At 45.6% G+C, this 13,142-nt stretch overlaps 1 protein-coding gene and 1 pseudogene across 9 annotated transcripts in view; both read left to right on the plus strand.

Annotated features, from left to right (window-relative positions):
* Positions 1 to 3,820, plus strand: part of LOC112291494 (heterokaryon incompatibility protein 6-like) — a 4,019-nt gene extending 199 nt beyond the window's left edge. Inside the window, exons 1-3 of one of the 9 annotated variants that reach the window (XM_024538985.3) lie at positions 1 to 316; positions 875 to 1,038; positions 1,256 to 3,820. The exon at positions 1 to 316 is cut by the window's left edge and continues 176 nt beyond it. In XM_024538985.3, coding sequence (XP_024394753.1) covers positions 1,533 to 3,629 — 2,097 coding nt within the window. In that variant the 5' untranslated portion in view covers positions 1 to 316; positions 875 to 1,038; positions 1,256 to 1,532 and the 3' untranslated portion in view covers positions 3,630 to 3,820. The other 8 variants (XM_024538987.3, XM_024538991.3, XM_024538990.3 and 5 more) reach the window with 8 other exon arrangements.
* Positions 3,821 to 4,854: 1,034 nt separating this feature from the next.
* LOC112291398 (casein kinase 1-like protein HD16) lies at positions 4,855 to 10,004 on the plus strand (annotated as a pseudogene).
* The last annotated feature ends 3,138 nt before the right edge of the window (positions 10,005 to 13,142 follow it).

Raw genomic sequence — 13,142 nt, forward strand, 5'->3', positions numbered from 1 at the left:
TCCTCAGGTGCCCAGTTTAGGGCAGTGGTTGCAGTTGACGACTGAGGATTGATTCGGGATCCATTTGCACGCAGTCACCACCACAGATGGCTTTGGATCTTGCTCTCGATGTCCGGTGCGGGGTCCCACGATGTCCATCTGGGGTCTCTTTCTGCTCGTTTGAATCTGTGGAGCGGGTTCCGAGATCTAGCCGTCGGTTGTAGTGGTGGTGAGTTTTTGTAGAAGAATTTGTCATACGTAGGTGGATTTCGAAGGGGAGGTCTACGTCAGATATGTGCTGCTCATGAGGGCGGAGGCAGTGGCTGTTGCGGTAATCGTAAGCACAGTTGCCCTATCTTCTGAGATGTGTAGTTGTTCCATGTTGAGCAGGCTGACAGTGGGAGTGGGTGGTGTCTGCTGGATTTTGGAATATGTTATGTTATGGAGGTGGGGTTGTTTGTAGCGGTGAAAGCTTTACAGCCGGCTTCGTCTGAGGTGGTAGTCGGACCATGAGTGAGCTGTCAGAGTGGATGTGGATGTTGTGGGGTTTTGGGGGCCTGACGCTTGAGGGCAGAGAAAATGATCAATCATTTTTCTAATGCTTAGTCGGTATTCGGGACTTAAGGGGGGTTGGGGGGGAGGAGAGTTTGTTTAGGGTTGGATGGGATGGGCATTAGGTTGTGCATGGTCCACTGTGTGGGGAGGTCTGCTCGGTGGGTTGGACTATATAGGCCTCCTCGATGTAGCTCTTGTTAGACTGCGCAATACTACATGAGCTTTTTAGAAGCTTGTTTGTTTATGCTCGCAGCATGTCTTGGGAGTAGGTGGGTTAGTGCCGGAGCCATAGCTGGTATGTGGAGTTTATGAAGTAGGCTGGTGGTGTTGGCTGTGGCAGAAATGGAGGACGAGATACTTCTTCCGTAACTAGGTTCCATCTGTGCCTCGGAATGTGACTGCAGTGCAGCCTGCCCTTTACTCTTGAAGAAGCAGCAGCTGTGATTGTGCATGCAATCTGTTTCGATTAATTGGTTTTGTCTTCAGCGCAGTCCGCTGTCAATGGTATCTGGGAGTCTCTCTGTGGCTAATAGAATCATGCAGTCATTGAATGAAACAGACTCTGAAATGAATTGGAGTAATGTGCTGTCATGTTTGGTGCGGCGTGTATTATATTGGACGAGCAAGCAGTTTGTAGAAAACAGTAAAAAGTGCCAGACGTGCAACCGACTGCTAAGTGTGCAATGTATCATAACGTGAGTCTGCTATATTGTTATTTCAGGGAGTGGCGGGCATCCGACATGCACCCAGTATGTCGTGCGTGAAGTTTAAGCTGGCCTGTTTTAGTGTGTCCGCAAATTCAAAGGCGAAGACATATCAGCAGACGCGACTGCAGTGAGATCTGCCCTCTTCATCTTTCCAAGGCTCCTTGTCGACGCCGACGACTCTGAACTGAGAATCATCTAACTCATCTGGATGTCTCTCGTCGGCGCAGCAGGCGAAGTGCTCGAGAAAGGCACGGCGGCGGCAGATTGCAGCTATGTCCGTGTACGGCCCAGATGACGAGCCAGCCAGAATCATCGAGCACCATCTACACCTCTCTTGACCGAACGCGGAAGGAAATCAGGCTGCTGGAGATCGTTTCAGCGGACCCTGATGTCACGTTGAAGCTCCATGTGGCCTCACTCGTTGACGAACCGGTGTTCAGTGCGCTCTCCTATGTGTGGGGATATCCTCCTGTCTGGGTGGACATCAGGGCCGATGGAGCAGCTATCTCTGTGACGCAAAATTTTGTGGACGCTGTCAGAGACGTTCATCGTCTTTGGACATCAAAAGGCTTGGACAGACCATTGGAGTCGAGGAGGCTTTGGGCAGACGCTGTCTGCATCAACCAGGAAGATGTCACAGAGAAGAACTTCCAGGTGCCGCTGATGAAAGAGATCTACTCCGGAGCCGAGCAGGTTTTGTCTTGGCTGGGCAAGTCAGGCGAGCCCACCGATGGCGCCTTTGAGGCTCTGCAGCTGATCTACGATGAGCTGGCTCTCTTGCATGAGGACTCTTCAGATGACCTCAAATGGCTGGAAAGACATCCAGGGCTTTGTCACGGGTATGCAGGAGATCCGAGAGGCCCGTGGGAAAGCATACACAGTTTGATGCACGTCTCGTACTGGAGCCGGGTGTGGATATTTCAAGAAGTTTATCTGGCGAGATCCCTGCTCCTGATCAGCGGGTCAAAAGCCTTGGACTCCGAATCTCTCCGAATAGTACAGCAATGGCATGAGTCGGCCATCCTCGGCCGTAAATCTCCGCCTGAGCATGTCGGTGCTAGCACCTGGGCGTTCCTCCAAAACCGTCGCAGCTTGTTCGAGAGCATCTTAGCCATTGAGAAAGCCCGAGACATGATCAGTGATCTCAAACGACGTCAGTCTCGAATTCGTAGTATTCTCAAGAATGGTATGAGCGACGACGCCGTTGTGTTCTACAATCAGGTTGAGACACATGTACTTCTGTTGTGGTACATGGCTGGAGTACTCGAGTCCACTGATCCCAAGGACTACATCTACGCCCTTCTCGGCATCTCAGGCTTAAACATCGAGCTGGATTACAGCCCTAAGAAACCGGCCTCTGATGTCTATCTCAGTTTCTTGAGACTGTGGGAGCAATGCTGTACGATGCTGCGCCCATACTACCCTGCCGATGCCGAATCAGGCATCTTGGACCTTTGGTTTCTCATTTTCGCTGGTGTCGCGCCGGACAACAGTCCGAACCCTGTGCTAGAGTTACCCTCTTGGGCTCCCAACTTTCCTGCCATCGCAGCTACCAACGTAAATGGCGAGTCATACTCAATAGCCTCACTGAGCAAAGCTCCGGTAGGCGAGGACATGTTTGATAAAGTGGTCGAGCAGTGGAGGGTCGATGGGACGAGTCTCTACTGCCCATGCATTAAGATCGATAGGATTGCCCATACCGGGCCGGTCCTTGCTGTACTAGACTTGGACCTGATTTCTTGGACCCTTGAGAGTGTCTCACAGCGACAAAGGTATCCCGCAGGTTACCATTCAGCAATCGCGATGCATCAAGCGTTGATGGGTCAGCAATTGGACGAAGACCTTGGCAACGTGGTACTGCCTACACTCGAAGATGCCTTCGGAATGATTTGTCTGTTTCTCATCCTCTCTCGCCCATCCGGTCAAGGGCCGGCCGTCGAAGACAAGGCTTTTCTGAAAAGAATGGAGTCTCTGGCACAAAGCCTCCTGATCGAGCTTGGGAGGCAAGACCAGTTCTCCATTTTCTGTGAAGAACTGCAGAGGTGCATTGATGGCAATGATGCAAAAGTGTCCTCCTCCGTTGCGGATATACTCGATGGCCAGAGACTTGATGGAATTCAACTTCAGCTTGAATTGGTCTTGTCATTGTCTGTAGGCCATGGAATCGCTCAAACTAGAAGAGGCTACCTCGGCAAGTTCCCAGCATTTGTGTGTAAAGGTGACGTCGTCTGTCTTCTCAAGGGCTATGATGTCCCCGTGGTCCTTAGGGAGGTCGGTAGTCATCACAAATTTGTCGGTTCGGCCTTCATTGTCGAGCCACTGGGTGGTCGGTCCATGGAGCAGTTGGAGGCTCTAAGGGCAAGCGTTGATATCATTGAGATGCGTTGAGCGTGAGGTTGGTTCAGTAGGGACACGCGCTCCTTGCGATTGATGTTCTTCCTCCTTGCCCACGCCGTAGCGTCGGCATCTGCCTCACGAGTCGGCCGCAAGAGCTGAGAAAGCCTCTCTGCCATGTTGTTTCGCTTGTCGGGTCGTTGTGCCCACTCCTTAATCTTGGTTTTGCCATGGTTTACAGTTTCCTTGCTTGTGTAAATGCCATTTGCATGCTTCACCATTTAGTGATAGAGTGCTAAACAACAATGGACAAAAAACAATACCCCCATAAAATATTTGGTGTTTGCATGAATATCTTTATTTTATTTTTAAGGACTGCATTTCCTAAGCCTTTTAGAGAGTTTTTTTTCAAAAATTTACCAAGGTCATATTTTTTCCATTCTTCATCCAATTTTTTACAATACTTCTACATGCCTAGTGAAAAGCCAAATTTCTTGGAAAGTTGCCAAGAAAAACCCTCCATCAAATTCACAAGTTCATTTGGGTAGAATTCAACAAGTCTTCACCAAAGTTTAGGATGCTTTTTAAGTTTTATTTGCTATTTTCCTTTAATTTTCATATTGAATTGATTTTTCATGTGCTCACTCTATTTTTCTTCTTTGTGTTTTACTCCAACAATAAATTTTATTGATTTTTTCACAGCTTTGTTTCTAATGTGTTTTCAAACTACAACTGTTTTTTTTCCAATTCCATCGGCTAACAATGACCTTACCCGTTGGTTCTTCCTAGAAGCAAAAATTCCAATTCACTCAATCTACTTTCATATTTTGCTTCTCACTTTGTTGAAATCTTGCCACTATGGAGAGCACTTCTTGTTCCAATACACTCTCATGAATTTGACCTTTTAAACCCTAATTTACACAAAGCAAGGCGTGCTGCTAGTGACAAGCTCTATCACTCTAAATTACTCAAATTTTCCTAGCAGAGCATTTTGAGCATTTTGTTTGTTCCTCCACGTCCAAGCGACGACAAACAAGCAACAAACACTCAGTGCATGTGCTCAATCCGACCCTCTCACTCCCCTCTACACAACGACAGACAAGCAACAAACATTTAGTGCCCGATGCCCAATCTCACCCTGTACACCGGAAGGAAAGGGAAGAAAATTCGAATGATGCATGGTGGGAGAGAGAGGAAGTGAGACACCGAAGCAAGGAACTAGGACAGGGACTCGCAGTGGAACCGAGACTCGCACCCTCACAATGGAAGTGTGGATTGGATGCGACACCAGTTAGCGAACCTCGGAGTGGGTCCCAATTTCGACACAAGTCCTAGGCTTGGCATGAATTCCACTCCCAGCGCGAGTCTCAGTCCTACGAGTCCCGGTCCCGGTAAGAGTACGAGTCCTGCGAGTCCCTGTCTCGGCGTGGGTTTCGGTCCTGCGAGCCTCGATCCCGGCGCGAGTCTCCCTAGTCCCATGACTCTCAGTCCCGGCGTGAGTCCCAGTTCGGCACAAGTTTCTAAATTCTGAATTGAAATTTCTTGAATTCCTTCGAACTTCTTGAATTCTTTCTCTCCATAGACCAAGTTTGTATTTACTCTTTGTTTTTTTTGTTTTTTGATGCTAGACAAATTCTATTTTAAATAATTATAACACTGACGTGAAAAAGTATTGGAGTGAAATGCACCCAGTTGCATGTGTAGTGAAGATCCCCGAATGTGAAAGTATTGTGTTCAAACTCACAACCGTAACCAAGTAACGTATTGAAGGCAAGGCGAAGTTGTGATGTGAGGCAAGGTTGAGGCGAGGTGAGCCAGACTCCAAGCTTGTAAACCTGATTGCATTGGAGGTGAACCTGTGCTGGATCAAAATTTGGCTGCCCTGTGTTGATCTATTTTTCTTTCGAAGTGAAGTTGAGGCATTCTTGGGGCGATTTGAATCGATATTTTATTTTATTTTATTTATTTTGTTTTGTTTTGTTTTGTTTTGTTTGTTTTCTGAAGTGAGTAATTGTGCTCCTTCGTTGTGTTTGAGGTTGAAGTAGGAGCTTCAAGGAGAGGGACGTTACATCGCTTTGCATGTTTCTTATTAGGTCAACTCTTGTCTACTCCACCACCTGCATAACATGTAAAATGTTGTCCAAAACTCTACATGTTTCCATGTTTGTGTGGTGCATGGTTCCCAATTTAATTGTTTCATGGATTGTTGAAACCTGGTTTAGGATTGAATTTGTTTTGGGATGGAATTAGAAGATTTGACAACTTTTTGGCTCAATGAACATGGGGTTTGTTTTAAGCCTCCTCATGGTTCTTGTTTTTCATTCACTGCTGCAGTCCCTAAACCTGGTACATTGCATAAAGGAATCGGCCAACGTAATGACAGGGACGGAGCGGTGGGACGGAGCGTGCTGGTCCACAGGCCGTTGAGGTATTCAATTTCTTACAATTTGTTTTGCTCTAAACCTTAGTCGCAGCGGCATGTTTGGGAGATGCTCTGCACATTACATCGAGGTCTTGTAGGTATTAATGTAATAAGTTTTTGTACTCACGTTGGACTCGTTTGTGCAGGTTGCAGGTTGAAGTTCGAGTAAGTTCGAGCATCGGAGTAGTAAGGGCTGTAATCATGGTCCTCCTTGCAAGTGGCAGGTTTACAAGTGCGTCTCGAGCTTGTACCATTGTGATTTCACTCTTGGGATGTGATAACTAGTGTCACAATTACCTTTCTGCATTTCTTACTTTCATCATTCAAATGTGATTAGGGCTTGTCTCCTAAACCTCCATGGTTGACGCGGGTTCTTTCTCCAGCACTCTTGGTGGCAGCCATGGTGTTGGTCGCGTATATTACAAAGGTCGAAAAGGTGACTACTACGTCATGGTGAGTCACCTATTGAATTGTTATAGTCCAAGCAGACCTTTAGTTTTCATGTAGTCGTCTTCTTTTCAAACTTGTCTCATGATTTATTTATTTATTTATGTATGTATTTACTTATTTTAATCCGATTTCGACTTCGTTCACATGCTGTAGGTCATGGATATGCTCGTGCCAAGTCTTTGGGATGTCTGGAACTCTTCGGCTCAAGCGCAAGTATTTAGGGCAGCTCGTTCTGATTGAACAGGTATGCACATGGAGACGTGAAGCCCGAGAACTTTCTCCTGCGACAACCCAATACACCTGAAGAGAAGAAGCTTTTTCATGTACATCTCGGGCTTGGTGAGTTTTCAGTATTGTTGTGCTGCAATTCATTCTCTGTTCACACATTAGCAACCTCTTTTGCTCCAATTTGGCATTACATCTGTTTTTTTTTTTACATCTGTTAATTGTTACATGAAGAGCATCTGGACTGAGAATTGGATGAGTTTATTACCGCTACGTCCATGCACAAGTCAATTTCACACCAAGATTAACGTCTTTCTCCCATATATGCAGCTACTCGATGGAGGGATGGTACAACCGGTCAGCATGTAGAATATGACCAAAGGCCTGATGTGTTCCGGTGAGGCTCTTCTCCCCCCCCCCCCTCCCCCCCCTTCTCTTGATCTGTAGTTGCCATTCCTGTTTTGGCGGTTGGGAGCGACTGTTTTGCTTTTGAGCTATATTTTGATTCTGTGTAATTTTTGTACATGCAGTGGAACTGTTCGCTATGCGAGTGTGCATGCACATATGAGAAGGACTGGGAGTAGGAAGGACGACTTGGGATCACTGGCTTATACTTTGGTATTCATTATGTAGGATAGTCTTCCTTGGCAAGGTTATCAGGTACTGATCAACTTTGTAGCTAGTAGCTAATGAAGAAGTGATCAATGCGATATATATATATATATATATATATATATATATATATATATATACATATATATATTTATTTATTTTTCCTTCTTTCCTTCCTTCCTTCTCACTATTTTTTATTTGGACGTGCTCTATATATTTGGTTTTATAGGGCGACAACAAAGGTTTTCTGGTGTGGAAGAAGAAAATGGCAACTTCTCCCGAAATGCTGTGCTGTTTCTGCCCGGTTTCATTTTTAAACAGATGTTTTGGAGATGGTCGCAAATATGAAGTTCGATGAAGAGCCAAACCACGGCAAGCTCGTTCTACTCTTCGATTCCATCTTGGGTCCTAATCCTACTGTGAGACCCATAAACACAGACGGTGTTGAAAAGGTGCATTCTATGACCTTCTTTTACTTATTTTTTCCTGTCCCTACGCTGAGGATTCTTTTTTTGAACCTACTCTTCATTTGATCATCATATTAATAAAGCCTTTTGTTTCTAGTGTTCCATACAGGTTGATCAGAAGAGAAGGCAAATCAGATGTTGAAGAAGATGAGAATGACCAATCTAAGAAAAAGATCCAGTTAGGAATGCCCGCAACTCTATGGATTACAACGTTTACAACGCTCGGTGGCCAAAAGAAGTAGAGGTAAGGCGGTGCGAGCTTTCGTCATTGATGTGGTGTGATGTTGCTCAGTTAGGCATGAGCCCGATCATGTGTGTATCGTCAATTTTGACTTTGTCCTCCTGGATGTCGATCAGCTATTCCAATTTCTACGACATGCGTTTACTTTCAGCAAGCAGCCTGGATTCAGACAGACCCATTTATTGAACTTTCATTCCTATATTTGTTTCGACATGCAGGTATCACTACGATGCAGCTGATTCCCGGCTTACGGAGCACGTGGAAAAAGGTAATGAAGACGGTCTGTATATAAGCAGTGTGGCTTCTTGTACAAATCTATGGGCTCTTGTTATGGATACAAGGACAGGATTTACTGCTCAAGTTCATGAGCTGTCGCATGTATTCGCCGTCCTCGAATGCATGTGGATTTATTTAGAAATGTATTTTGTGCAAGATTTTGCCTGCGGTCTCTCGGAAGGTATTAGAAGTTTTTTTTTTTCTTTCTTTCTTACTTTTCTTTTTTTTGTGTTGATGTTGTTATTGTTGTTGTTGTTGGGATTTTTGTGTTGATGGAGAATGTGGACTTTTTGTTCATTTCTAGGTTTTCAAGTTTTGTATGACACATTTGTTTTATATATTTTGTTGCTTTGTTCAGGCTGTTGGTCCATTTTGTGTATTTGGCTTTGTTTGTATTTTTTTGTTTTGTGTTGTATAGAATGTGTCGGTTATTTGTGAAGGGTGCTGCTTCCCTTGGCTCACATGAAATGATGAAAGCTATTGCATTCTGAGGTATGCAGTAGCCAGTAATCTTGAATTGTGGCGTTGAGAATGAGTGGAGGCATGAAAGCAATTGTGAACTGAGCTTCACAATTTGCGAGTGTTGCAAAACCTCTAATCCCTAAAAACCTAAAATCCTAAACCAGGTTTACGTAGTCCAGTCAAAGATGAAGTTGTGATGTAAGGCGAGGTGAGCCAGACTCCAAGCTCGAACTCTAAGCATTGGAGGTGATCCTGTGCTGGATCAAAATTCGGCTGCCCTATGTTGATCTGTTTTTTCTTTCGAAGTGAAGTTGAGGCATTCTTGGGGTGATTTGCATTGTTTTTGTTTTTTGTTTTGTTTTGTTTTTTTTGTTTCTGTTTTATTTATTTATTTATTTATTTATTTATTTTTGTGTGTGTGTGTGTGTGTGTGTGTGTGTTTTCTACTGTGAGTGATTGTGTTCCTTTGTTGTGTTTTAGGTTGAAATAGGAGCTTGAGACAGAGGGACGTTACATCGCTTTGCATGTTCCTTATTAGGTCAATTCTTGTCTACTCCACCACCTACATAACATGTCAACCTGTGTTTAAAACTCTACATGCTTCCATGTGTGTGTGTGTGTGTGTGTGTGTATGTGTGTGTGTGTATGTATGGTTCCCAATTGGCGGAGGTCGACGGATTATATACTAGGCTCAATGAAATGATCAAGGTTGAACAGATATCATACCATACGATTCTATGATTACACCCGCTGTAATCTATTCTAATGTAGTCGCGCCAACATGAGAATCAAGTCCTCCCACTAGAACTCCAATTGATTTCCATAACTCGACTCTGTAGAAAACCATATCTCGGTGAAAACGTTTCTAGTCTAATATCATAGAGATGGAAAATAATCTTAAAACGGAAAGCATCCACTTGCATGCATGACATGCAACGAAGGAAGATGCTGCATGCTTCTCACACCGAACACAAGAAAAGATGACACAATTTGTAACCTTCGAAATGTGAGTCAGGAAAGCTGAGGCTCGAGGTCCTGTCGATGAGGTGCTTGTAGATAGCGCATTGGGTGGGATGTATCAGAGGAGCCACAACTTGAGGGGCAGGAAGAGCGTGCAGTTGCACGCATTCAATAATTTCTTTTTAAGCCCGTCGAGCTTGCAGGTGTCGAGGGGTGAGTTCTCAGGGTTTTCGATGCTGGATAAAGAATCGTTGATTGAGGCGGGGAGCGAAAAGCGTGAAGTGGAGCGGGTGAAGCGGCCCTTCGAGGGTTGAGCTTGAGGTCGACGTCATCGCTGGGAGCCGGGAAATTGTCACTGGGGTCACCGACACTTTTTCATACACTATTCAATAAGTTTCTACCGTCGAACAACAAGGACGAGGATGCATAGCTAGTGGTGGATATATATGGGTCGACCAGTTGTGGATGTTTGAATTCAAGGTAAAGCGATGGACGAGGGGGAGGATCCATGATTGAACGGAGTGCCCGTTTGTCCACCCAGGCGACAGAGCTAAGTATTGCGATCCGCGGCGGTACCACTACTCGGGGACGACATATTTGGACTTTTGGAAGGAAAGTTCTCGGAGAGGCGATGCATGCAAGTTCACGCACAGAGTGTTCGAGTGTTGGCTGCATCCGGCTTGATACTAGATGCAACCGTGTAAAGATGGGTAAAATTATCGTCGTTTGGGTGTGTATTTTTTGCACACACGCTGAAGTAGCTCCGGTTGCTGCCTGCAACAGCACAAGCAGTGACGACGGGAGGTCGAAGCGGAGGAGGTTACGATGGGTGGCCGCGAGCTAGAGCAGCGGTGTGCTATGATGGGGCGTTTGGATATGAGAGCTTGTCTTACGACGTAGCATCGAGAGGTCACGATCCGAGCCACTTATCGAGGTACTCGAGCTTAGCCGACTCGGGTGCAAGGTATGTGACATCGTAGAATTCATCGCCCAGGTCGACGGTAGTCAAATATAAGCAATAAGCTGTATTATTGAGCCCTCCGTTGTCTCCCTCGAACTCGCCTCCGCCATCGCTTGAGTCGGTTCAGGAAAGGGGGTAAATGCGGGGTCATTTTCAAGCAAGTCGATGTCATGAGGGTAACGTGGAATGTTGCAATGGATGCTACAGCAAGCGGCGCAAGCTTAGGGGCTAGGGGACACAAGCAGATGTCAGCGGTGTCGGCACATAGATGACATTTGGAACATTTGAAAATGATGCCAACAGATAATACTCAAAGCAGGTTCAATTGGTATAGGCTACCAAGAGCAGGTCCAGTTGGAATTGGTTGTCAAGAGCAGGTTCAATTGGAATCGGCTGCCAAGAGCAAGTTCAATTAGAATCGGCTCCCAAGAGCAGGTCGAGTAGAAATTGGCTGCCAAGAGCAGGTTCAATTAGAATAGGCTGCCAAGAGCAGGTCTAGTTGGAATTGTCTGCCAAGAGTAAGTTCAATTGGAATCGGGTGCCAAGAATAGGTCTTGTTGGAATTGACTGCCAAGAGCAAGTTCAATTGGAATCGACTGCCAAGAGTAGGTCCAGTTGGAATTGGCTGCCAAGAGCAAGTTTAATTGGAATTGGCTGCCAAGAGCAGGTTCAATTGGAATCGGCTGCCAAGAGCAGGTCTAGTTGGAATTGTCTACCAAGAGTAAGTTCAATTGGAATCGGGTACCAAGAGTAGATCTTGTTGGAATTGACTGCCAAGAGCAGGTTCAATTGGAATCGGCTGCCAAGAGTAGGTGCAGTTGGAATTGGCTGCCAAGAGCAAGTTCAATTGGAATTGGCTGCCAAGAGCAGGTTCAATTGGAATCGGCTGCCAAGAGCAGGACTAGTTGGAATTGTCTGCCAAGAGTAAGTTCAATTGGAATCGGGTACCAAGAGTAGGTCTTGTTGGAATTGACTGCCAAGAGCAAGTTCAATTGGAATAAGCTGCCAAGAACAAGTCTAATTGGAGTAGTCTGCCAAGAACAAGTTCAATTGGAATCGGGTGCCAAGAGTAGGTCTTGTTGGAATTGGCATCCAAGAGCAGGTTCAATTGGAGTCGGCTGCCAAGAGCAGGTCGAGTTGGAATTGGCTGCCAAGAGCAGGTTCAATTGGAGTCGGTTGCCAAGAGCAAGTCCAGTTGGAATTGGCTGCCAAGAGCAGGTTCAATTGGAATCGACTGCCAAGAGCAAGTTCAGTTGGAATTGGCTGCCAAGAGCAGGTTCAATTGGAATCGGCTGCCAAGAGCAGGTCCAGTTGGAATTGGCTTCCATGAGCAGGTTCAATTGGAATCGGCTACCAAGAGCAGGTCCAATTGGAATTGGCTGCAAAGAACAGGTTCAATTGGAATCGGCTGCCAACAGCTCAATGCATGTCTGCCAATTAGAATTGCATAGCCGGCAATTGGAATTGGCCGCCTTTTCTTGCTACCATTGCTCCTTTCTAGGGCCTGACACGAAGTAACTTTAGGAGGTTCGCAAGCATAAAGGAATCGGCCAACGTAATGACAGGGACGGTGGCTGGCGTTGATGGCAATGAACACGACGGCATGAGACGAGGAGTGAATGCAGCGTATGGCTATTGGCACTGCAATGCCCAATTGGGTGTGAATTGCAAAGCAAGGTGGAAGGACGGGTGGGGGATTGAGAAATTTCTATCGGAGCGTGAGTCCTTCATATTTGCTCCACATTTTCTCAGACCGGGTCCTGACGCCTCCTTATCGTACGTTTTATAATATGCATTTCAATGTTGGAAGCACAGGTGCTCGTCGTGCCCAACCTGGTCAGCAATGCGGTTAAGCTTCAACAACAACAATAACATTAAGATCGAAGACGCAGATTACTACAAAGTCTGCAAGCCATCCACTCATAACCATATGAGCTGCACAAAGCTCCTAAACCTTGGTCGCAAATGGTGATGTTCAAAGCTGATGATCTCACAATAGATCAATACCTTGGTTTAGGGTACACAATTTATAAACTTAGTCTTCGAAATAAAAGCTTTCAGTGGCAATTTATAGGTTCAAAGTATATCCTACAAACAAGAGATGATCTGGATTTTTATTCTTAAACCTAAGTACCCTACAGTTAGTCGGAGAGGAAGATGGAATACGTAGAAATATATGAGGTCATATGGCTAAAATCAGGTTTAATGAAGGAGCTTGGAACTATAGTATCAAAAGCAAAAGACACAAGTGAAGTCTGAGAGAAGTGGTCGACCATGCGTGTGACACCCAGTTGAGAGTAGTCCTCCTTTTTCGCAGTTCATCTCGCTCGTCGTTGTCACGGTGGAGGTTCAAGTCATGACAAGGGATGGCTGCTGCAAAGCGTTTGTCTTGGGTCGTCAAAACTGGCCACATGAATAGTCGTAGACTGAGTAAAGCTGGCCATTTTGACAGTTGTGAACAGGAGGGGAATGAGGTGAATACAATTGTGAA

The sequence above is a fragment of the Physcomitrium patens genome, chromosome 14 (assembly GCF_059467195.1).
Source record: "Physcomitrium patens ecotype Gransden chromosome 14, ASM5946719v1, whole genome shotgun sequence".
In the NCBI taxonomy this organism is placed as follows: domain Eukaryota; kingdom Viridiplantae; phylum Streptophyta; class Bryopsida; order Funariales; family Funariaceae; genus Physcomitrium; species Physcomitrium patens.